This window comes from Pteronotus mesoamericanus, unplaced genomic scaffold (genome assembly GCF_021234165.1).
Source record: "Pteronotus mesoamericanus isolate MK-2021 breed Mesoamerican mustached bat unplaced genomic scaffold, CSHL_Meso_final contig_163, whole genome shotgun sequence".
Lineage (NCBI taxonomy): Eukaryota > Metazoa > Chordata > Mammalia > Chiroptera > Mormoopidae > Pteronotus > Pteronotus mesoamericanus.
This window is the reverse complement of record NW_026555064.1, coordinates 7,204,507-7,231,066: the sequence shown is the minus strand read 5'-3', so window position 1 is coordinate 7,231,066 and position 26,560 is coordinate 7,204,507. Positions and strand designations below refer to the sequence as shown.

The window sequence follows — 26,560 nt, the reverse complement described above, 5'->3', positions numbered from 1 at the left end:
ATTTCTCTACTGGAGTAGAATTCAACTGCCAGACTTGGTATTGGACGCCACAAAGTGGATAAAACACGGAGATCGTATAAAACTGGGTTCCTGGCCACACAGTTCAGAAGGAAACGAAACGTTACGAGGGGACGCCAACGCGAGCTGCGTCTGGACCAGACTGCCGATCCTGCTTGACACCTGTTCTAGAGGTGTTCAAATGGACAATGGCTAAGGTTCCACACCTGACCCACAGGCCTTCAGGAGATTGGGAGCGGAAAAAAACATTGAGGTTGGGAAGAGAATGCATGTGCCTACGCTAGAACCATCGTCCACGTCGGGGAAAAGCTCACGCACTTACAGCCTGCAGACCGACTTTGCCGCAGCTCAGGGTTTGAGGATTTCCTGCAACTCCGCGCCACTCCCACTCAGTTTTTGGACAACCCAGCTTCCCAAAGAGGTTGAATTGGAGTCGCACCACAATGACGTCACCCTCGCCGTCGCGCCGGGAGCTCTCTGTCGCGTGCGCACACTACGTCCCTATGGCATGCGCGAGGCGGCGGCTGGGCAGCGCCATTTTGGCCGGAGGCCGTAGGAACACGTTGTGAAGCTAAGAAGTGACGGCAAAAGCTGATTTGGCCTCTGCGCTCCCCTCCGAGAGGGGATTATTCTTTCCAGGTACGTAAATAGCCCGGAGGGATTTGGCCATTAGCTCCGGTCTTCCACGATTTAAAGATTGTAGGGACGTTCTCCGAGAACCTTTGATTAGGCCTCAGGTGACAGCGATGGGGACGGTAGAGGCGCGTGGCAGTTGGCTTGAGTGGGATGGGACAGCTGGAACTGCCGGAACGGGGGCGCTGGCGAAGGCACGGCACGTCGCGCTTCCGCCCCAGCTGATCTGGTTCGTGGCCGCTGTTGCCCGCCACCTCCATCAGAGGCTACGAGAACGGATCTAGATGCCATCTCAACGATGCGCCTCCACCACTTCCAGTCCCCCTTTACCCGGCCCCTACCCTAGAGCTGAACCATCTAGAGAGGAAGGCACCTTCCCGATTTACAGCACCTCCCTATTAACCCCATTCTTTCCCTGACAGAGTAGGTGTATTTTTACATGTGCGTGTTTGATTATGGGGAATAGTGGCCTTTTCTTGTGCCGTTTGATGACTATAGAATCAGTCATGGCATCCTGATGCCATGAAGTTGAATACTCCACGTCAACTCCCAGCCTTTACAGAAACGAGGGCCGTAGCTCGCTCTACTTTTCTCATAGAGCAACGTGTACCCGGCTGTAACGGGTTACCTCAGATAACGTCTTCGTTGAACGCTTTGAGCTTTTTTGGTGCTCTTTTATAGCATTCAGCATTTCTGGCCTGGATGACTATACCCTCTTCCCCTTAATTATATTTCAGACTCCTTGAGATCAGGGGTGGGGAGGCGTCTTAACTCAAAATGCCTTTATTTTCTTTTCAGTGGTTCCTACATTGTAGTCACGACATAAGCCTATTTTCTCTCTCTCTCTCTTTTTGTGGTTAAGTCGATAAAAGTGAGGACTGTCAAAGCAATGTTTTATTTTTCTTTTATCCTCTCTTCCACAGGACTGCTAACTAGGCATTAATGATCATGGTATTTGTGTGCAGTCCTTGGTACATTTGTCCCGTGTACTGAGACTTCATTCTATACCAGCTACCTGTCAATAACGCTTAGTCAGTGTTAACCAAAGGCTCTTAAACTGTATTTGAATCCAAAAGGTTTCTTTTATTTTAGTTTAAAACCTTGTTCTCCCCTATAAAACAATTTTTTTAGGAAGGACATTTAATATAATTGCTGGGGTTTTCAGAAAATGAAAGCAATATTAATTTAATGCCTTTTAAAGTCTTCAATTTAAGACTGTGAAATCAGAGTTGTGTACCACTCCCAACTTACGTGTTTTATAAGACTAGTAATCTATAGTAATCATGGGTTAGAATATTTAGTATGATTTTAAGCATCATTCGTTAACAGCGATCTTTAAATGCTTTCACGCAGTATTACAATAATTTTGGTCTTAGTCTACAAATGCTTTTCATGTAGGCTGCGCGTCCCTTTTTCCTCTCAGCTGGAGGAATGACAGGCAGCAAGGGTCATTGCTTGAGTACCTATTTTGGACACAGTTTTTCAAATCTGAAATATCTTCAACCCTCTTTGCTCCCAGGAATAATTTATTAGCTTTTTATGTAAATCAGCTTATTAATGACCTCTGGTATATTTTTATTTCTCTATGAAAATCATTATAGTCACTCAGTTTTTAAAATGGTTTGAAATACTAGATGAAATATTTTAGTAGTTTGGCAGATATAAAGTTTAATTTAAGCAATGTCATGATAAAAGATTTATCTCCTAGAGAATTCATTATGCTCATTCACCAGGTAATTTATCTGGTGCCCAGTTTTATTTTAATAGCTAACTAAAAAGTCTTCGCTTTATAGAGAGTTGTCACTTCCAGAATGATAGCTCTTTGGAGGAATTCAAAAATAATTTAATTTCTCCCTCTTCTGTCTTTATGAGACCTGGACCATATTGGACTTAGACTGTAAACAAAATAAAGTGAACCTGTTAATTAACATAACCTTGTGTGTTACATAAATATTTAGTCTCCTTTTTGGTGATTTCTTTTTGTCTGTATATACTATAGTGGATAACTGTGACTATGAATTATTGGTAACTTTAAAGATTTCTGAAGTTATAATCTATAGGAAAATTATTTACTATATTTAAATTAATACCTTCATTGATTTAGCCCCTACTATGTGCTAAGCACTGGGACTGAAATGAACAAATGGACAAAAATCCCTGCCTCATGATGGAGTACATTCTACTTGGTGAGGGTAAAATGTTGTCTGTGTGTGTAGAGAGAGAGAGAGAGAGAGAGAATATATAAAAATATATGTGATAAATGTTTATACCATATATACATATATGTGAAATACATATAAGCTTTTATCATGGAAAGAGCTAAGAAGAAAACTAAAACAGGGAAGAGGGACAGAAAGGCAGCTGGATATATTTTTTCGGTAGTATAGCTAGAGAAGGCAGGCTCACTGAGAAATAAACATTTAAGACTTGAAGGAGTGAGCCATGTAACTCACGAGGGGGAATAGCATTGCAGGCAGAGGGGAGAGAAAATGCCAAGACCAAGAAGCAAGAGCATGTGTGGCATGTGCTAAGAACAGCAAGGAACCAATGCAGTGGGCAAAATGAGCAGCTAGAGTAGTTGATGATGAGCTCAGAAGTTAACAGAGGCTGATTAGTGCCTTGTTGGTTATTTTGAGGACTCGGCTTCTATTCAGAGTGAATAGGGATTCCATTGCAGGATTTTAAAGTAGAGGGGTGACGTGAATTGGCTTACATGTTAAGAGAATCATTCAGGCTCCTGTATTGAGAAGGAACTGTCAAGGCTTGGAACAGGAGGTAAGAGTAGAAGCAAAGAGATCTGTTGGGAAGCTGTTAGAGTAATGAAGTTACAAGCTGTTTTGATGGAATGATATTCACTGAAGCATGGAATGGATTCCAGAGAAAATACAAATTCAAAACAACGGACTGTAGGTGACCCTTCAGTTAGTTTTGCTACAAAAGAAAGAAAATACAAAGCAGTGAGGGATGGTGGGGTCAGATAATAGAGTGTTTGAATACTGAGGGAATAGGCCAGTGGAAAGAATAGTTGATGGTGTGAAAGACGGGAGGGAGAACTGTTGGGGCAGTCGCCCTAGTGGATGTCTGTTAGTGTGCAGATGGGCTGGGCTCTGGGAATAGGGACACTGGTTGCTGGTTGGCATGAGGGGTCACTTGACATGACACTAGTCAAGCTTTGTTATTTCTCTACCCATTTTCAGCTGAATAGGTGCATGTGAAAAATTGCATTTAACCAGGATTGTAGTTTAGGGTATAAATGATGGAATGGAATTTTAGTTGGGTACATTGGAAATGAAGCTACGAAGGGTTGAGAAAAAGTGAAAATGTGGTAGAGTCAAGAGATGGTGATCATGGGTCTGAGAAATGGGGGAATTCAAAGAGCTGGATTGTCGTGATTGAGAGGGTCAGCTGAAAAGATAAGAGTGGTGCTTGGTGAGCGAGGTATTTGTAGTGGAGGCTAGGGAAGGACTGCAGTGACTATTGATAAGGACAAGGTCAAGGGTTTGACCGAAGGAAAGAGTGGCTGCGGCAGGGCGAAAGACAGGATCATTGGAGGGGAGGGGTTAATGACCATACTATACCAAAAATTATGACAGTAGTTGAAAAAGAGGGTGAAAGTTAGCCAAGGTCTGAAATCCCCAGTGTTAACTATTCTCTATTGTAAAAGCTGAGACATGTCATTCGGTTTGTTGGGTCTTCTGTGTTTTTCAGTGGTACTTGGAAAGTTGCCTCACATTAGTATGTCCTAAGTTGATTCCTCGATCTCTTCTTTTTGTGTCTGAATATTGAAGATGGTGTTTTTTTTTCTGTATGTAAACTTTTTAATTAATGGTATGTTTTCTTTTCCCAACCTTACTACATTATTTTATTACTTTTACTGGGGTTTTTTTTTTCCTAGTTCCAGATGAACTTTTCTGAATATGGTGATAATTTATGTCCTCCTAACTTTTATGCCTGACTTATTTCTCAATTAATTTCATTAATTATGCCATAATTTTTAAAATTTTTCTTTAACAGAAGCTGGATATTCCTACCTAGAATTATGGCAGATAAATTGACGAGAATTGCTATTGTCAACCATGACAAGTGCAAGCCTAAGAAATGCCGGCAGGAGTGCAAGAAGAGTTGCCCTGTGGTTCGAATGGGTAAGGCGTGCCCTGGAGCTTCTAAGAATGAGAGATTTTAAAAGGAATAAATTGGCCTAATGGTGCTCTGGACTTCAGCCATTGGTTATTTGGAACTGTAAAGAGAAGACCAGATTTTATTCTGAATTTTTTTACTGCTGTATAACCACATGATTCTGTTTTTTTAATTACAGGATAAAGTATTAGTATCAATATTTTTTAAAGTTTAATGAATATAACATCAAACCAGAGTTCAAGTTACTGAGAATATTACTGTTCTACAAAATCCTATAATAACACTGAAGTTATGGAGAAAGGACTGCCAGTATGTTCAAAATTGAATAAATTTACAGCAATTCAGAATTGATGAATTATTGGTAGTCTGTAGAACTCGGTTAAAGTAATTGTAACTTTAAATGTAGTAGTAAGGTATAGGCTTATTGAATCTTAAAAGACACTTTAGGTGTCATCTATCACAGTGTGCTGTTCAGAAATTCCATTGTTAATATCCCGGTCCTTATGGAAATTTTAATTCTGTCTGTATATTAGATGGCTGCTTAACTTTTTAGAACTTCACTGATCTCACTAACATATTTGATTCCTTTCTCTGGTATACGTTACCTTCCAAAGTAGATTTTGTAAATTAAATATTTAGGTTTGTCAGCTTAAACATAAGATCTACCCCAATTTTACTAGCATGTTTTTCCCCAGTAATAAAATTAAACAAAATAAACTTTTTAGAGTCATCCACCCTCTTGCCTCATAAGAGTATCTTTTTCTTTGCCAGGAAAATTATGCATCGAGGTTACACCCCAGAGCAAAATAGCTTGGATTTCTGAAACTCTTTGTATTGGTTGTGGTATTTGTATTAAGGTAAGTGATATTTTATTACCAATCAAATTTGTAATCTGAAGATTCTGAATACATTATAATTGTTTTTAAAGAGGCAAAATATAAAGCAATTAATAAAGAATATAAATTTAGGAAAATTGTACGTATATCAGTAATCTAATATTGTTGCTTTTTAATTAAGCCAACTTTTTATTTAAAAGTTGTCCTCACCATACTTATTTTTATAAAGCCATTTTGAACCAAAATTATATTTTTTTACCCTTTTATGAGAACGACATTCTCCAGCAATGTCTTCACCAGAACTTTCAGGAAGTATGAATAGGAAAAAAGTGTGGGCTATATTACATACATTTTTTTCAAGCGTGTTTAATTTTATATTTACACATTTTAAATAGAAGTGTATATAGCCAAAATTTTTCAATTTAACCTAATCTTTAAGTGCTTTTTCTGTTGTATTATGCATTCTTCTATTGTTGAATTTATTCCAATAGTGTAATTTTTCAAAATACCCCAAATAGTTTTTGTTGCATTGAATAGTTTGATTAGGCCTTTTGACCTAAGAATGATAAATTTGCAACTTAAATTTGTGCAAGATATCTGGAGGTGGTTAATGAGATTCTTAATTTAGGTATTTGTAGATAGTAAATATTAGAAAGAACCTTTACCACGTACAGATACTACCATGTCATTCAATCAGCTCAGGTTCACGTGTATTTTGCATTGGTTAAGTATTTAGAAGGATTTTGGTACCTGAAAGCATTTTCCTTTTTTTCTATTTTTAAACGTTTTCTTTTTTTTTCAAGATTTTATTGATTTATCTTTTTAGAGAAAGGAAGGGAGAAAAAGAGGTAGAGAGACATCAATGTGTTGTTGCCTCTTGCGCACCCCCAGCTGGGGACCTGGCCTGCAACCCAGGCATGTGCCCTGACTGGGAATTGAACCGGCAAGCCTTTGGTTCGCAGGCCAGTGCTCAATCCACTGAGCCACTCCAGTGAGGGCATTTTTTTCCATTATTTTGAAAATGTAAGCAAGAAACATTTCTTCAACAAATACTTACTAATTAATCTCTTATATGACAGTGTTCTGGGTTCTGGAAATCTAATTTTGAACAATATATTGTTAATTCTATGAAGAAAGAACTCTATTTTCTTTCTTCACTGCTGTAGAGAATTGAGGATCCAAAATTTGGGCTATGCACTTCAGTGGCTGAAAAGATACTAATGTGATGAGTCTCTTTGGGGCAGGGGTAGTATATACTCTCTAAACACTAAGATACTTATAATGCACCTCATGTATGAACAGTATGGATATTTTTTTCCTTGGAGATTTAGAGATGTTAATTTAAATTACTTACTTGCAGCATATAAGCATTTTATGTACATTGATAGAATAAATTGATGGAACAATTCTATAAATGAGGGTAAATTTATTAGGAGAAAAATAGTTCATGTAAAGAATTAATAGTTTTGGTTAGAGGGTAGTAATTACTGTTAGAAAACAATAGTTTTATTTTTTTTAATTATCTATATCCTTGTAACATAAAATGGGAAATCACTGAAATCTTTATATACAGTGACTTTTGAATTGGTCCCTGAGCCCACTGAATACCCCAACATCTCAAGTGTAGGGTTATACTCTTTGGGATGTACCTTTTTTAAGTTAACCTGTACTTCTGATCAATTTTTCTAGCCACATTACCAATCTTAAATAACCCTCCAGTTCTTGTCATTCTTGTTCTGTAGACATTTATCTTACTGATAGTTGTTAACTTGAATAAGTTTTTCTATGAGTAAGTTTTTTTTTTAATGTGAATTTACTCAGTTGGAATATAGAGTACCTTTTTCACATCAGATGGTTAAAAACACGGCAGAAAGACATTAGTCTTCGTTCTGTCTAAATGTTATGCTAGCTGTCCAAATGGTCTGGGGCATAAATAGACCAAAAAAGGTACAATCCAGGATTTTAAAGGGCTTTACAAGGTAGAAATGGGTGTGTACAAAGACAGGAAAAAGGAAATAGAGGGAAGAAATCTGTCATGGGCTGAATATGCAGTTGTATAGTACTCAGTAACCCTGTTTCCTTTTGCCTCTTGGCCTTATTTAATAATGTAAAAAGTACTCCTCCAAGTTCTATATAGAACCTCCCAGTTCTGTAAGGTTTTTCAATAAGTATTAAATGCACAATAAATATCTAAGATTATGGCAGTCACTAGGGTAATGCAAAATTAGTCAATATGATTCTTCCCTTCAAGGAACTTAACTTTTAATTTTTAAGTAAAGAAAAGGAAATGAAAAAATATTTTACATCTTTGTGCAACTCCCACATTTGGAAGATTGCTTGTAAAAAAAATTCTTAATCTCTCCATTTTAGTCATATGTATACTTCTAAAAATTAACACAAAATTAATTCTTTACTTTAAATAACAGAAATGCCCCTTTGGCGCCTTATCAATTGTCAATTTACCAAGCAACTTGGAAAAAGAAACAACACATCGATATTGTGCCAATGCCTTCAAACTTCACAGGTATATTTTCAAGTCAACATTCCTCTTTACTTCAGTCTAAAGTAGAATACATTTGGGATTTTCAGAGAAATGCAAAGCTGGAAAAAATTGTATTATCCATGCACTAAAGAGAAATACAGTATTGTGACATGCAGAATTATACATCAGTCGTTTATTCTGGCCAACATTAGAATGACCTGGGCATCTTTTTTTAAACTATAAAGCCCAGGTTTCAGCCCAGGTAAATTGCATCATATCTCTGGATGAAGAATCTGGAAAGTTATAGAAGCTCCCAGATGATTCTAACATATAATTGGGGTTGCAAATCACTATTGTTAACAACACCTATATTCCCAAAAGGACTTTGAAGGAAACTTGTCTTTGGTTTTATTTCTCTATTAATCTTATGATCTACAGAGAATATTACTCTGAACTTGGACATATATTGTGAAATCACAGGAGTCCTTTGCGGTTTTCAATGTGGTGAACACTAATATTTTGAATCTGGAAGTCTAGATTTAACTAATAAAAAGCTATTTCTCAACCTGCCAGCTTTAAGGGGCCTACTGCAGCAGGGAGCATGAAGTGGAATATTTCTGGTTGATGTGGCACTTCTCTCCTTGTAAGTAAATGGCAGGCAAAAGCAAAACAAAACAAAAAAAACCACCACAGTGTGAGGTTGCACCTGCTATATTTTTTTACCAAAGCATTTTTGTTATACATTAAAACTGAGTCTTATATGTAAAGGAGAATTGTTACTTTAGAATGGACTTTGAATGAAAATTGAATGAATAAAACTTGGAGTAATATTGTCATAGATGCATTTCTAACAATTAACAATTTAAATTAATCTTGGCTGAGTTTTCTTTCTAATAGTCAATAACATCTGCATATATCTCTTAGCTTAACGGATGTGTGTGTGGAGTGCAAGTGTTACTAAAGTATGTCATTGTGATATTATGTAGCTTATTCTACCTAAATGAATGTTATTATTTTTGTATACTTTTGACAGGTTGCCTATCCCTCGACCAGGTGAAGTTTTGGGATTAGTTGGAACTAATGGTATTGGAAAGTCAACTGCTTTAAAAATTTTAGCAGGAAAGCAAAAGCCAAACCTTGGAAAGTATGATGTACGTATTACCACCCTAAAAACATGAAGGGGGTTGTATATGTAATTTTTTTTAAGTTATTTTCAAGATTATTTGTGAAATTAATGCTAAGAAACTATATATAGATGAAACTATTTACTTTTTAATTAAAAATCTGTTGAATTTCATCCCAGTACTCAAGGTTGTGGGTTCAATCCACAGTCAGGGCACCTATGAGAATCAACCAATGAATGCATAAATAAGTGGAACAATAAATCGATGTTTCCTTCTGTCTCTCTCTCTCTCCCTCTCTCTCTCTCAAAATCAACTTTAAAAAATCTGTTGATGCTACTTAACTGATTATGAGTTGGCATGCCTTGATTTGAAATTAAATCTTCAATTTTAAGATTAAGTTAGAAGCCAAAGTATTCTATTTGGACACATACTCTATTTTGTATAACAGTCATCCTCTTTGCAATTGTATTAGTGAATTAAATTCAGATCATTATATGTGTATTTCTAGGATCCACCTGATTGGCAAGAAATTTTGACTTACTTCCGTGGATCTGAATTGCAAAATTACTTTACCAAGATTCTAGAAGATGACCTAAAAGCCATCATCAAACCTCAATACGTAGACCAGATCCCCAAGGCTGCAAAGGTCAGTTGCTTTTTAGGAAGAATTTATGTTTTATAGATATCAATGGAAGTGTAAAAGACATATCAAATTAAACTTGTTTTACTTTGTAACTTTTTAATATTGTAATTTTAATACTGGATCTAATTTTAATATTAGAGGAACACAGTAATAACTATTTCTGGCATATTATGACAGGGAACAGTGGGGTCTATTTTGGACCGAAAGGATGAAACAAAGACACAAGCAATTGTATGTCAACAACTTGGTAAGTGTTTATTTTGTGTGTGTGTATTTTAATAGGCCCTAAACGTAAAGCGTAAAGTAAATGTCTTTATATGGATTACTGACATAAATGGGAAAATCTCTGGTAGTTGTCATATTTTTTTTATGTTGCACAGTTTTTAGCTGAAATATTCAAAACCAGAATGACCTGCAATGTACATTTTGCTTATCAGAGGTGAAATAAAACTTGTAACATTAAACACAGTGCCTCTATGTTCCTTGTAGATTTAACCCACCTAAAAGAACGAAATGTGGAAGATCTTTCAGGAGGAGAGTTGCAGAGATTTGCTTGTGCTGTCGTTTGCATACAGAAAGCTGATATGTAGGTTATTTACACCTTTTCTAGATCTCAATCCTTACTTGAGGGTTTTTATTTGTAACACTGCTAGTAAAGCAGTGGTTTTGAGAGAAATGAATGCCCGCAGTCTCTGAGATTCCAGCTCTGCGGCGAGATGCTGAAGCAGCTGTGCACCCACCGCCAGCCTGCCCTGTTGTTCCTACAGGGGGAGAGGTTCATTTAGTTAAGTACTTTACACCTGATGGGTCCAGAGCTTTTCACTGTAAAGTACGCTGTTTATTATTTAAACCCTGTTTGCACAGAAGCATTTCTTAGGGTTTAAGCTCCCCAGCAGTGCCACCACGTTCTTTGAGTACTTCACGCGGAAATTGAGGTCCCTGGGGTTACCCTGTGTCAGCAGGGCAGACAGCGTGAGAGGGCGGGGGGGCGGGTTCCCTTCCAGCCTCCCAGCGCCCCGCTTCTCCACATACCCGGCGCCCCCACCTTCTTCCGTGGTTCTGCTCTGGCACCCAGCGCAGGCCCGCTCTCCTCACAAAGCAGTCAGTATTTCTGTGTGCTGCCCTCCATCCCAGAAACGATTTGCTTTCGTGCGCTGACTTTAAATATTTTCCATAAGCAGGCGACAGTGTGTCAGTAAGCCTCATCGGGGAGTGTCTCTCCATACTCGATGTGCGATCCTGCTTTTTATTATTCCTTTTCTTCTACTTCTGAACAGAACACAGGAGTTTTTACCATTACAGGGTTGACTCCTGATTAGGATAAAGGGATTTTTGTTGTTCAAACGTAAACTATGTAACAGTGCTTTGAAGTAATATGCAAGGTAGATTGATGTCATATTTGTCTTTCATTATATATGGGTTCCTTTTTCGCAGTTTCATGTTTGATGAGCCTTCTAGTTACCTGGACGTCAAGCAACGTTTGAAGGCTGCCATTACCATCCGGTCTCTAATAAACCCAGATAGGTGAGTACACCCTGGGCATGTGCCTGTGGAAGTTTCATTTCGGGAGTTTTACCGATTTCTAAAGATTAAACATAGGGGCCATCAATGTCATATGCATGCACATGTTTTCTGTGTTGGTTATTTGGAGCTACCATTTGAATTTACCTTCTTCTATCTAGAATATAGGTTATTTTTTTGTTTTTTAAGAGTTTGTTTATTTTTAGAGAGAAGGGAAAGGAGGGAGCAAGAGAGGGAGAGAAACATTGATGTGAAAGAGAAACATCGATTGGTTGCCACTTGTACACGCCCTGATTAGGGACCAAACCCACAACGCAGGCATGTGCCCTGACCTGGGATCAAACTGGCAAACTTGCACTTTATGGGACGATGCCCAACCCACTGAGCCACACCAGTCAGGGCTAGAACATAGGTTTTAATGAAAAGTTCATTCACTAACATACCTGCCTCTAGGAAACGACCAATACTCAGAAATGATAGGCAAATGCTGGGATATATGAATGGGTGTCTGGGAAGCAGATCCTTAGCTTTTACTATATCCTCAAATGGATGTGTCACTCAGACACACACAGAATTTAGGACATGAGGACACCAGAATGATTCCAGTTGTTCAGGGTCTGAATAAGCACAAGAGAGTTCTCAACTTCTGTTAAGTAATCACAATACCCTATATTTATGGGGGTGCTTTTGTAGTTTGCAGACTCTTTAAATCCATTACTTCATTTGAGCCTCATAGTAATCTTCCAACTTAGAATCTTTAGAATATCAGCAATAAACAATCTTATTTGGGCCAAATAGCTGTAATTTTACCTTATACATAGTCGTAGGCATTATGATAGGCTCTTTGGGGAATGCAGGAATATAAAACGTAGTCTGAGTAGTCAGGACTTCACAGTCTGATGAGGAAAGAATACACAAGTGGCCCAGGCCGGGTAGCTGAGTTGGTTGGAGCACCCTGCCACACCAAGGTCGTGGGTTCCATCCGCCATCAGGGCACGTAGGAGAGTCGACCAATGAGTGCATAAATAAACGGAACAACAAATCGGTGTTTCCCTCTCCCTTTCTCTCTGTAAAAAAAATATTTTAAAAAGAATACACAAGCAGACAAATCAATAGTTCTAAACCCTAGCTCCTTTTTATAACATATTTTATGCTCCTTTATTATGTTGAATGCAAATCATAAATAATCAGTCTACCTTCACACATAATTTTTTTTTTTTAATCAAATAATGTCCTAACCATAATAAAAGGGAGAACAAAAAGGATAGTGACTTACAACCAGCTTATATGTATCTCTATCTGGAAATAATCAGGCAAGTCACTACAGTCCTATGCGATGAGAGGGACATAACCTTCACTAATAGGTATCACATGTAAAACACATTATGTTAACAAAGTGAAGGAAAGACTGAAGTAGATGTTTTTACAAATGTGCTAAGTCTTAGGGTTAAAATAGTCTCTCTGTAGTGATAAATTGATAAAAAGTTAAAAGAAGTATATCTGCATCCTGAAATTCTATGACACGTTCAGCCTTTAATCCTTTACAAAGATTTTGGAGATCATATCCTTGGATAAACAACAGGAAAGAGAGGATGGATTGGAGAAAGGAAAGATAATCCAAGAGATTCTCTAGAATGTGGCCTCTTAAGAACATCTTCAGTTAAGATTTAAAACCAAAGGTAAACAAAAATTAATTGTAGGGTATAAATTTTCACAGCATACATTTCTCATTATGCCACAGATTTCTCTTCCCAAACTCTCCAAAAATAGTGGCTCTCCTAACCCGTTTTTATATTTTGGACTTCCGCGTAAGCTTCATTTGAAGGTAGAGAAAGCAAGAAGATTGACCTGGTTTTTTTTTTCTTTTTCTTTTTAAAGTAAATTACAAGCCACTAGATAGTCCTATGCTGCCTTGTATACTGGGTCTTGAAGATTTTAATGGTAAAAGTAGAGAATTATTCTAGATAATGGAAAATTGCCAGCAGAGACCCAAGGCAGGAGGAGTAGTGGCTCACTGATTCACTTGCTCTTCCTCTGAGTTTGCCCCCATTTCTTTTTATTCCTGCTTTTACTACCTGACACCTGGATGGCTATGATAGCTTAATTTAAAGAAGTCTGTGGTTCTTCTTGCCAGATTAATATTCCTGAAATGATGGGGGTTTTTTTCACATCATTCTTTTATTCTTAATTTGCTATTTTTATCTTGATTGAAAATAAAAATTCATTTCTTTAGTGCTCTCCCCCTGGGGAGCAGCCTACACCATTCCTTTCCTCCCCCTCCTCCCCCTTTCTTTCTTCACTGGCATGCGTCTCCTAAACGCTAAGGCAGCGAACAGCTGGCGGCTTGTCCCCGGCTCATCCCCGGAACCCGTCCCTGGAGTTCCCTTCTCTCTGACTTCCCAGTGAGCTAAGGCCATCCAGCCTGAGCGCTCCTGTTGCTGCTTCTGTGCTAAGCCCTCCCTTGTTTCAGTTTGTCCCCGGCTTTAATAAACATATCCTCATAGTCGCTTGGGGAAAAAATTTCATTTCTTTAATCATACCAGTCACACTCTAAGTGTTGCTCCACATACACATAGTTACTTGCAACCACATGGGACAACATAGAGATAGAACATTTCCATAGCCAGGGAAAGTTCTACTGGACAATGCTATTTAAGAATCTACCATTTTCCTCATTGCCAATTAACGTAAGTCCAAATTCCTCATCTTGCCCTTCTACAGCCTTATTCAATAGCTGTTTGACACAGTACCCAAGACTAAAGGTCAGAGGTGCAGATTGCGTCTGTCTTCCGGGCATTTGGGGGCACGTTGTAGGGTACTCAGAAAGTCCAAGTATTGGGTCAGAGTGACGGAGGTTCCAGAACGTGGGAAAGAAAATTCATTTGACTATTAGGAAGAGTGGTCCTGCAGACGTTAGGATGTGAGGTGGTAGGGAGAGCTTCAGCAGGTGAGGATGTAGGCAGGAGACCTTTTAGGAAACAGAGTACCCCAAGACACACGGATGGAAAAGTGGATTGTTTAGGAAGTAATGAAAAGTCCATTTTCCAGTGTGTCCTATATGTAAATGAAGTAAAAATAGTAGCTTAAGTTTTGGAAGGTCTTAAAAGAAAGTCTAAGCATGTTATTTGTTTCACTGGGAACTGAAACCCACATTGAAAACTCTCAGGCTGAGGGTCTGGCGTGTCCTCCTCTGTGCGCCACGCGCCCCCGCAGGCCGCTGGAGCAGTGGGGAAGGGGGCGTGGAAGCGGAGGAGCCTGATAACCGAACGCGCGGGCTGCCTCTGATGCAGCGCTGTGCGGTGTTTCTGTTTGGTCATGTGTATTTAAAAACATGGTCCTTATTAGCAAAACACATTTCTTACATCCATAAACGGTTACATGTTAGCTTTTCTTTCTTTTAGTTTAGGGCACCAATTTGGAATATGAACATTGATAGAATCTTATTTAAAGAAAATATTTTATGGCTTTTGTTTAATACGATCTTTACACTTAACTTTTTAAAAATATAGCTATTTTCCTGAATTTATACTGTAGTGAGAAAAGTTATGTAGCAGTTATAAGTAAATATAATTTTAATTTTATCGTATGTTACATTTTAAATCTGTATTAATTTTCAGATATATCATTGTGGTGGAGCATGATCTAAGTGTATTAGATTATCTCTCTGACTTCATCTGCTGTTTATATGGCGTGCCAAGTGCTTACGGTGTTGTCACTATGCCTTTTAGTGTAAGAGAAGGTAACTTGCAAAACTGTTTCACAATGTTGTTTTCCCTTTTATTCTTGGAAAATGTATTATTGTTGATATTAACTAGTTCTCTGTCACTCTAATATTATTTATCTAAACCTCTGGTCTCATGCAGTTTAATCACTCAACAGAATCTGTATGGTATAGATAGTTATATTTATCATTTGTTATACACAACCTATTTCTTTTTGGAGAATTTTCTGCTGGGGTAGATAGAAATGTTTTATCAGTTTTACTATTTATTTGCTATATTTTTGCTATATTAAAAATTCATTTTATATTTTGGCTTCAGTAGAATCACTGTATTATTGATCATCTTCAACTTCCTCTGTAACAGGCCATTCATTACCAATAGTGAAACTCTTAAATTCATTTAGTGCTTATCTTCTTTCAAACTTATCTGTTATCTATCCTAGGCTATAGAACTAAGACTGCCTAAAATTCGATCAAGATAGTATATATTACTGTTTAGTAAGTGACTAAAAATCTAGTAAATAGCTCAGTGAGTATATTTTGTACGTATTCCTTCTACTGTCAGGAGACAGAGACTCTGGCCTCTCCATGCTCTTCCCGACCTAAGCAAGTCAGACCACAGTAACAGCCAGCCTGCCACCCAGTGCTGCTGAAGCAGTATCCGTGCAGTCTCCAACTGACATGCCTCTTTTCTTTTAATTACTTTATATTTTTCTCTTTGGCTGTGCCTTAAGCTGACAATTTAGAACACATAAAAGGACTATTTAGTCCATACTGAAAAAAAAACCAGATTCTATAAACAATGGTTTTTGAGATACCTAAGGTACTTTTGGAAAAAGAAACTTATATCGCATTATATATTTTGCATAAAAAGACAGCAGTAGCTTTTTTAATTTATAAAGTACATAATAGTTTAAGATGTAGGAGAGGATTTGCTATCATATATCTCCTTGTAGTTGGAGATAGATACATATATTAACAAAAAATTTGTGAGATTGCTCAGTTTTCTTTTCAGTAGTCTTAAAAAGATATCAGAAACAATGATTTATGGTTTATTTGCCTCAATTCACCAGTACTTGAGTGCCTGTTCTGTGCCATATGGTAGTAACAGTGCTAGAATCGCATTGGCAGTGATGTGGATACCGGGCGATCACTCTTCGCAGTTCTGGTTATAAATGCCACATGTAAAGTCTCCACCGTCGATGCCATCGCCAGTTCCTGGTGGGGCTTTTCATGTGCCTCATCTGTTAAAACAATTCAAGTGACAAACCACTTGATCTTTTTCTTTTCTTTAACGTACTGAAATTAATGCAGTATTCTAGCAGCTTTCTTTGAATGGTAAAGGCAAACATCGCAGCAGGAACGTAAAGGCCGACATTAATGTTTTGCTCAAAGTTCCTTATTTCTCTGAATCTTCATTTCCTTACCTGATAAATTACATGCTTGCACTAAATAGTCACTAAGGTTCCTTCAAGTTATGTTTTTATTTAATTTTGGGTTTTAATTTTTTAACCTCACATTTATAGTTTTTAAACAGTTTAAGATTTTTAAACATTGCTGCTTTTGGCAGAATAAATGTATCTATTCATTTGTTCTGTCAGCAAACATTTATCGAACACCTGTGATTGAGGTGGAGCACACGGCCCCACAGCGTGGCTCTTGGATCCAGAGAAACGAATGACATTCTTAGACTTTCTTCCAAGACCTTCCAAAACGTCAGCTGCTGTCTTTCTCTCACTTCTCATATCTAGGAAACCCTGAAAATAGATCTTTTCCTTGTTTCCAGAATAATCCACGTTTTTCATTTCTTTGTGTCTGCCATTTTGAATCTTAACATTAGTATGCAGGGATTCTTATGTATTATATGTTAGATTATTTTTAGTTTTTAAAACCTTTCTGGATAATGGGGTTTAACTTTGTATAATGAAGCCCCAAAAAATGTCAAATGAAGTTCATTATTATAAATTTCTTACAAACCTACAAAAATAATTGGGGGAAAAATGCAGAAACTTGTGACTTTAATGTATGATTATAGCTCATATGAAAATGAATACTCATAATTTAAATTAAAATTATTCCCCAAACTATTTTATATCATTATATTTTAATCTATGAAAACATTCCACTTTTACTGGTCACTTATAGAAAAAAATTGCAATTTTTGACTTAAAAACCAGCAGAAATGGCATCATATGCTTTTGCATTAAACTTGATGGGAAAAAAAATTTACAAAAATTGCATTGCAATGAAAGGATGTGCTTTGGGCATGTGTGTGTTCACAGGCACATATACATGCGTGCATTACTTAAACTCGCATTAGGTGTATAAAACACTGTGGTGTTGCTTCATGTTACAAACCCACAGAAATTTAAAGTCCATGCCTAGAATGTTCCCAAGAGAGCCTGGGGTTTGAGCTTTTATGTAATAATAATTTCTTGTTGTAGAAGAAGTTTAATCTTTAACTGATCTTTACTAACCTATTGTCAATGACTTTTCAACAGGCATAAACATTTTCTTAGATGGCTACGTTCCAACAGAAAATTTGAGATTCAGAGATGCGTCACTTGTTTTTAAAGTGGCTGAGACAGCAAATGAAGAAGAAGTTAAAAAGATGTGCATGTATAAATATCCTGGAATGAAGAAAAAGATGGGAGAGTTTGAGCTAGCAATTGTAGCTGGAGAGTTTACAGATTCTGAAATCATGGTGATGTTGGGGGAAAATGGTAAGTTTTGCTTATTTTGTGATATTTGCACATCTATTCTGTTTACCTAGTAACTCAGTTTTAACTACTCCATGAAAAACTTTGACTCAGTTTTAGGTCTGGGAGCTGGACTGAACCCATACATTTCTCACTGTATTCAATAGTTCACATTTTATGATGTTGTATGATTTAATCTGTCCTTCAGTCAAATTCATATTTCTTACTTTGTTTCATAACCTTCAGTAAAAATAAGATTTTAAAAAATCTGTTTTTTCTATGTATAAATTGACAGGGCATTTATTCATATACAATACTGACTAGGAAGGAAAGAATATTGGTAATTCAGAAGCAATTAAGTTGAAAATTTCCTTGTACTCTTTCTTTCGGAGCTTTTCTTCTTTTAAATTCAAACTAGTCTACTTTTGTAAATACCTATATTGCCAGCATTTTTTATATTAGGTTGCCATGATGAATATGAGGTAAATTTGAGTCCAGAATATCTGGTATTACTTTCATGATTTTAAAAAACGTTTGAATTATATATTTACAGCTTACAAAGCTTCAGGAGAAAACTTTTTGAGGATTGTTGCAATATATCAGCCTTTAGTTAACGGAGCAATTTTGAACTGGGTTGCAATTAACTCAAATATTTCATGTAAATGGACTTTATAATGATGGTATCAGTCATATACTATCTTAAGTTGGACGCATTGACATTTTAGCTAAACATAAGCCTTTTAAAAAGTAGCATGAGACTCATACTTTATAGGCCTATCATTTATTAAAATGGTCATTATAAGCTTTAATAAGTTTATATTCTTCCTAATTACTTTAGAATGATACTGATAGTTTAATCATCCCAATTAAAACCAAGTAGTACGTGGTGATTGACTTTAAATATCAAACACCTTTCACGTTGATCTGTTTTATGTTGTGTTGGCAGGTACTGGTAAAACGACATTCATCAGAATGCTCGCTGGAAGACTGAAACCTGATGAAGGAGGTACTGCTGTAATTTTGAGTCCTTTTACTCTTTTATACATAGAGTAAACATTAAAGATCTGGGCTGTGTTCAATGTCTTATTTATTTGCATTTTTTTTGCAGGAGAAGTACCAGTTTTAAATGTCAGTTATAAGCCACAGAAAATCAGTCCAAAATCAACTGTGAGTTATTCTGTTATTTGGTTATTAAAGTTTATATATACACACACACGCCCCTATAACTTTAATCTTTCGCTATGTCAAAATTCTTCTTCAAATTAGTTTCTGTACAGTTTTATCATAAGTGGCTAAAGAAGGTATTAAGCCCTGACTGGTGTGGGTCAGTGGACTGAGAACTGAAAGGTTGCAGGTTCGGTTCCGTCAGGGCACATGCCTGGATTGCGGGCCAGGTCCCCAGTGGGGGTGTGCTAGAGGCAACTGACTGATGTTTGTCTCTGTCAATCCCTCCCTTCCCCTCTCTCTGAAAATAAATAAATAAAATCTTAGAAAAGAAAAGGAAAAAGAAGGTATTCATTTCCTCAGCTAGGAAAGGTCTTCATTTCCACTACTAGGAAAATGCTTTTAAAACCTGATAGGCATCTTTTTTCAAAATGAGCCTTTGAAAACCTGTTGTGTTTTGTGCTGGGGGGAAAAAAAAACCCATCAAGAAAGTGAAAAGGGCCCTGGTTGGTGTGGCTCAGTTGGTTGGAGCATCGTCCTGTGTACCAAAAGGTTGCAGGGTCGATCTCTGGTCTCCAGGGTACATACAGAAGGCAACCAATCGATGTTTCTCCCTCAATCTGTGTTTCTTTGTCTCTCTCCTCCCTCCCTCCCTCCCTCCCTCCTTCCCTCTCTCTCTCTCTCTCTCTTTCTAAAAACAATGACAAACAAATGTCCCTGGGTGAGGTTAAAAAAAGTAACTGATAGCCACCCACACAATGGGATAAACTATTTGCAAATCATATCGATAATGAGGTACTCATATCTTGAATATATAAAGACCTCTTAAAACTCAGTTTAAAAATGGGCAAAGGATTTGAATAGACATTTTCCCAAAGACAACATATAAAACATTCAGCAAGCACATTAAACAATACTCAGCAGCATTAGTCACTAGGGAAATGCAAATCTAAGCCACGGTGAGATAACAACTTCATACCCTCTAGGATGGCTTAAATCAAAAAAGAATAATAAATATTGGTGCGATGTAGAGATACAGAACCTCATATTGCTGATGTATAGATGGTACAGCCACTTTGCAGAACAACCCTGGCAGTTCCTCAGTTAAACACAGTTATATATGAGCCAGCACTTCCACTATTAGATACGTACCCAAGAGAAACGAAGACTATCTCAACACAGAAACTTGCATACAAATGTACTATTCTAATAGCCAAAATGTGGAAAACAACTCAAATGTCCATCAACTGATGAGTGGATAAACACTGTATATGCAGAAAGTTCAATGTTATTTGGTCATAAAAATAAATAAAATACTGATACACGTTACAATATGGATGAACCTTGAAAACACAAAGTTAATCTCCTTTAGTGTCTGCAAGTGCTGTAATGAACTTCTGGCTCCTGCATCTGTACTCAGTACTGCAATGCTCAGGTCTGTTGGAGATGGCTCCACTTCCAATGCAGATTTTATCAGTCATGCTTTTATTTTGTTTACTGATTTCTAGAGAGAGGAAGGGAGAGAAAAAGAGAAATAGCAATTTGTTGTTCCACTTACCTATGCATTCATTGGTTGCTGCTTGTATGAGCCTTGACTGAGAACCGAACCCACGACTGTGGAGTATGGGGACGATGTTCTGACCAGCTGAGCTACCTGGCCAGGGCTATCATTGATACTTTATATAAGCTTACCTTTTAAGTTCTCTCCTCTCCTATTCAGATCTGTCCTGGAACAACAAGCAATAAGAATCTTAAGATTCATCCCTATCCATTTGTGTTATCTGACTGATTACATAAGGTTACTTGAGACTCACACTGACCTTGAGAATTACACTTATTCCCAAATGACTTGTACCCTGAAACATTCATTTACTACTTTCAAATTTCAAGATTACTGTTTTTACTTGTTGGACATGATGGGTTTTCAATTTAAAAATTTCGAAACATGCTATAGATGATAGACAAGCATAAAAACACTATCAATATTTGTTGGTGGCAAACTGATAGAGTTTGCTCTGGAGGTATGTTACAATTCATAATTAGATTAGTTCTGTACTGCAATAAAATTTTAATATCTTTACATTAAAAACAGGGAAGTGTTCGACAGTTACTACATGAAAAGATACGAGATGCTTACACTCATCCACAGTTTGTGACTGATGTAATGAAGCCTCTGCAAATCGAAAACATCATCGATCAAGAGGTACTCTTAATTTTTTTGTTGTTATTTTAAACTGGATGTCTCTGTGTGGTTTGCTAAACTTCTTCTCCAAATAGGTGCAGACATTATCTGGTGGTGAACTGCAGCGAGTAGCTTTAGCTCTTTGTTTGGGCAAACCTGCCGATGTCTATCTAATTGATGAACCATCTGCGTATCTGGATTCTGAGCAGAGATTGATGGCAGCCCGGGTTGTCAAACGGTAATGGCCTGTTTTGTGCACTGGCATACAACTGTACTTAATGTAGCATTTGAATATTTGATAATGGGAAAGTATACAAAAATTTCAAAATTGTGTGTTTTAGTTTCATACTCCACGCCAAGAAGACAGCCTTTGTGGTAGAACACGACTTCATCATGGCCACCTACCTGGCAGACCGAGTCATTGTTTTCGATGGTGTTCCATCTAAGAACACAGTAGCAAACAGGTAAAACTGCTTTCTAAAATATTCAACTTGATTGAAATTTCTTACAATTAGAAAGTTATGTAAAATTTCCCAATAAGCTTATAAACATTACTCATACCATTTTAAGAAGAAATAGCTAGAAATGCTAGAAATTATTCTGTGACTTCCAAGATTACTTATATGGAACACTGGATGGGACCTGGTAGAATGGCAGGTTTCAGACTACATTATAGAACTCCTGGCCCAGGGGGGTCAGCATGCAGAGTTCTGGGCCCCTTACCTTTGTTTTAGGTTGCCTTTGTCATGATTTGGATTTCCGAAACACATTAGGATTTTGGATTTGCGATGACCTTAAAAACCAGAGGTGTCACATGACAGATAAAATAGGGTCCACGGAGGTTCCATGACTGCCCGAGTTAACGCCGCTGGTGGCGAGGCTCCCCGCGCACCCCGGGCGTCTGGCGGGGCCTGCAGCACAGCTGGAAGGAGTGCCCCCACCTCGTCCCCTTTTTCCTCACTGGCTTGATCGAGAGCAGTTACAATGTAGAGGAGCCTAATGTTCAAATGTTTATGAAAAAATTTCTTAAACTTTCAGTATTAAAACCTTTTATTAGGTTGAACCATATGAAATTACTATATTCACCCATTTTTGTCCTATGAAAACACTAATATCATGTGATTCCAACATAATGTTTTCTGGTATTAGGGAGGAATGGAGTTGCTATCTGAATAATGCATCCAAGAAATATAAGTACTTTACTGAGCCTCCCAGAATTCCTTTCTTCTCATTTAAATTTATGTATCAATTACTGAGAGTTACATATTTCTTTGAGAGTTAGGGAAACCTCTTAGGCCATAAAAGCTTATTTATTCAAATAATGATCCATCCTTTGTATTTATAAAGTACTTAAAGTGTTCCATGTGTATGATGTGATTAAGCACGATTTAAGATGAGTAAAGCATAGAAATTTTAGAAGTTCTTAGTATCAAAAACCATTATGTTGTACATATTCCCTCCAGTGCCTAACTTGTAACATAAATACTACCTTTTCTGTTAAATTCTCTTCTACCCTAAGAACGTCAGATGTGAAATTCTGTATTTCTTAATGACCTTTTGTTTTTCTAAAGTAGTACTTCTTAAATGTTTCCTTTTGCAGATCAGAAGCACGTTCAACTTTGTTTTGCACAAAAATCTTACAGCCAAACAAACTATATAGTCCACACACAGACATTTATGAACATAGAGTTTATAATCTGTTGTGATTATACTACTATCTAGATGAGTTATGATTGGGGAATTAGAGGGAATGGTGGTTCTTGATATTCTTTCCCAAAAAGTAGATTTGAGGGGTAAAAATTAACCACAGTTGATCTTATTTTTCTTCTAGTCCTCAAACCCTTTTGGCTGGCATGAATAAGTTTTTATCTCAGCTTGAAATTACATTCAGAAGAGATCCAAACAACTATAGGCCAAGAATAAACAAACTCAATTCCATTAAGGTATGTAGAAAAACTATCTTACATCATGGCTAACTCTTCAGTGTAAATAATTGAAAGGGATGTTTCAAATTGGAAGCCCGTCTCATTAAAATCCGTATAGTATTTCATCAACTCCGAGAGCCACGCCCCTCACACTCGGGTATCTGGTGGCCAAGCTTAAGTCCTGTGAGGCAGCAGTTGCGATGTCGCTGCCCTCGCTGCCTCAGCTCTGGCGGAGCTGTTCGTGTCGCCTCGGAGGTGGACCCCGTCCTGCCACCTGTTATTTGCCACTTAAAATGCCCTCAGAAAGATTACACTCATTCGCCATTGACACAAGTTTTTATGAATACCTGAGTTTCTCCCGTATTTTGCTGTGTGCGCCTGTACAAGAGCATTATGATTAAAATGTATATTTTAAGAGTAAACAAGCTCCTTCAATGAGTGTTAAAATTCTGAATGGAAAAATTTGTCAGTTTTTTCTCTCTAGTATATGAAGTAATTGTGTACCCTACACTAGATGTAGCCTGTGAAATAATGTTTTTATTTAGAAGGCAATAATCTCTTGGTCTCTCCAAAAAAGAAGTGAAAAAGCTCTAAAGAACCATTTCTGGTTTTTATATCCCCTGCAGTGCCTCCTTAAAAGGCTGCTTACACTTCATGGTCCTCAGGCCATCACACTGAACACTTTAGAAACTTCAGAAACGTGTCATATACCATACTGGATAGCATTTACTCGGTTTTATTATTCTTGTACTCCCTTCACTTTGTTACTAAACCGTGAGTTCGTGGAAGGCAGAGACAAAGGCATTGTGAACATGACCTCGTATCCTAAGCACTCACCACCACCTCAGGATGCCTTTCGTCTGCAATGTTTTGTCCACAAGTGACTTACGTTACTCACTGGCCTGGATGATGAAATGACAAATTCTGACTTAAAAGTGAAGAGTTTTATTATTTTTAGAAAACATGAAGCAGAAAAGATCTAAATTCTAGCACACACGTGCAGCTTAATTTCCCTAAGAATTTCTTCTGAAGTATAATGAACACTTTGCATTGTCACTCTTTTTTTGGCAGAAATTTATGGCTCAGTCCTGTCTGCCCACTCCTCACAGTCACACCGTAATGCTACGGGAACAGCTAGGTAAATAGGTAGATGGGTCCTTGTTGGCCAGTCAGTAAACAGTAATGGGGGAATTTTTATATGTTTTGTATAATAGGCAGTTCTCAAAACTGACCATATAGACTGTTTCCACCAGGAGCTTAAAGTTAAAATGATGAAAATGGAATTTAATAGTTTTCCTAGAAATGCTATTTTAAATAGCAACATTTTCTGTGTGTAATTAAGGCATTTTATATAAAGGGGCTTTGTTTGAAGTGAACCAAGAGAAGTGTTCTGGTAGTCCAGGTGGGCGGGGCAGAGATACCCCCTTTCAAGGGACCCAGGAAGAGGCGGCAGGACAGCAGGTGCAGACGAGGCCGCCCCCTGTGAACAGCGCTGAGTAATGCTGCGAGTGCAGGGCTGCCCCTGTGAGTGGGAGGATGGTGTTGATTTTTGTTGCTTCTCTATTTTATTTTCTAGGATGTAGAACAAAAGAAGAGTGGAAACTACTTTTTCTTGGATGATTAGACTGAATCTGAGAACACTGATAAGCCATTTATTAAAAGAAACATTTATTGGGATTTTTGTTACATAAAACTTTAATCAGGTTTTATGCCCCACATACTCTTGAGCCTGAAGTATAATTTACTTAATGTAAAATAAGCCAGTCGTGTTGTAAATTGTAGTCTGCGCGCGCGCGCGCACACACACACACAATGCCACTTTTCTGTCGTCAATGATAAGGCCCTTTTTGTGCATACATGTTCTAAAATGAAGACATTTCAAGCTATCCTGATTACCTCCAAATTTTCGCAGTGTGTGGGGAGATTTTCAGTAGATGTATTATATTCATGTACCGAGTGCTGACCAGTGTTGTCTGCTTTTGAAAATCTTGAACAAAGTTTCTGTACTTATCTGGTTTGCCAAGTATGCCAGGAAAATGAACTGCCCTTCAAAAGCCGGTCGAAGACTCCACTGACGAAATTTGATAAATAAACGTTAGGATTATATTTGTTGTTTGTTTTCAGTCTTGTGCTTAGACTTTCAAAGGAAGAGAATCTACCACAAAACATCACTGTCAGAAAATGGCTGTTACCAACTTAACCATTGTTTACAACTTTTGGTGCTTTTGAGTATCTTTATCAAAAATCATTTAAATACCTCCCCGCCCCCAGGAAGAAAATACCCTAACTACTCAGATTTACTTAGTTTTAGCATTCCATAAGATTCTATATTCTGTAATTATTCTTAAGGTAATGGTTCTCTAAACATACATTTATATAATCACTGATCTTTTAAAAGAACACTTATATCCTTTCAAAGTACAGGCTCAAAATCCAGAGTTGGTACCTAAGCATTTATATATTTTTAAATTTCCAGATTTCTTATACACAGCCAAGGACTATGAGCCACTTACCCAAAGGCAACATTAACAAAACAAGTCTCCAGATAGTAATACTAAGTATCCCTATACTCATTTCTAAATTTGGACATACAAGACTTTTTCGAAATCTATTTGACTTTCTGAGCACCTGTAGTGTGAAGCCATACTTCTGAATAATGCAATGAACTGGAACTAACATGCTACAAGTGAGGGCAAGAGTTTACTAAATTAATGGGGCAAGCAAGAGAGGATGAAATTAGAAATTAATGAACAGACTTTTAGAGTTGCTTGAAACAATAGCTTTGATTGATATGCAAACTGGATAAAAAGTATGGTTTAACTGGGCCCCATTAGGCCTTTTAAAAAATTAATCTCTAAATACATGTGAAAAATTCAAATATACAGAACTCTATGGAATAAAGTTACGCTCTCCCTTACACATTACCATCCCAAAAGTTACCAGTTTGCATTTCATGCTTTTTTCCTGTGCACCTACCTAAGTGTGAATATGTAAAGGGTTTGTACTGTATATAAATGGGATTATACGAAAATACGTAGTGCCTATTTTGAAGGATAAATTAATGATTATTTCAAATATATTGAATAAAATAAGCCAAAAGCAATTTTTATTTACTGATTCCGTATTCTGTCCTAAAGAAAATACTTGTGATATATTAAGAGCAGCTCTTTCTACTTAATGCTTATGACAGAATATGTATTATAATATATACCATGAAATTTTAATATGGGTTTAGATGTTACCAAAAATGTTATATAGCAGTAGAAAAGGTCTTACAGTTGCTAACAAGTTTTCCTATCAGCATTGCCAGTTTAGACGCACCATCAGTGCAAATGTCAGCTATTAAAGAGAACGAGACTTAGCGTGTCCTGATTGGAAGAACTCTAAGCAAAAGAGGATGGTGCAACAGTTTCTATAATACACCATATAAAAATATACAAAATATTAAAAATACACAAAAAGATACTCAAGCTCA

General features: G+C 37.2%; 2 protein-coding genes across 2 annotated transcripts in view; one reads left to right on the top strand and one right to left on the bottom strand.

Annotated features, from left to right (window-relative positions):
* The window catches only part of ANAPC10 (anaphase promoting complex subunit 10), a 43,295-nt gene extending 42,846 nt beyond the window's left edge, over window positions 1–449 (bottom strand). Inside the window, exon 1 of the mRNA XM_054562813.1 lies at window positions 341–449. The gene's annotated coding sequence lies outside the window, so the exon portion shown is untranslated. The remainder of the gene's footprint in view (window positions 1–340) is intronic.
* A 76-nt stretch (window positions 450–525) lies between these two features.
* Window positions 526–25,706, top strand: ABCE1 (ATP binding cassette subfamily E member 1). Its single transcript, XM_054562802.1, has 18 exons — window positions 526–657; window positions 4,666–4,793; window positions 5,560–5,645; window positions 8,051–8,148; window positions 9,140–9,257; window positions 9,739–9,876; window positions 10,051–10,120; window positions 10,363–10,459; window positions 11,308–11,397; window positions 15,012–15,133; window positions 17,617–17,838; window positions 18,761–18,820; window positions 18,923–18,981; window positions 21,071–21,181; window positions 21,256–21,398; window positions 21,502–21,624; window positions 22,992–23,103; window positions 24,662–25,706. Exons 2-18 carry the CDS (start codon window positions 4,691–4,693, stop codon window positions 24,707–24,709), a joined length of 1,800 nt encoding a protein of 599 aa, XP_054418777.1. The 5' UTR covers window positions 526–657; window positions 4,666–4,690; the 3' UTR covers window positions 24,710–25,706.
* Window positions 25,707–26,560: the final 854 nt, after the last annotated feature.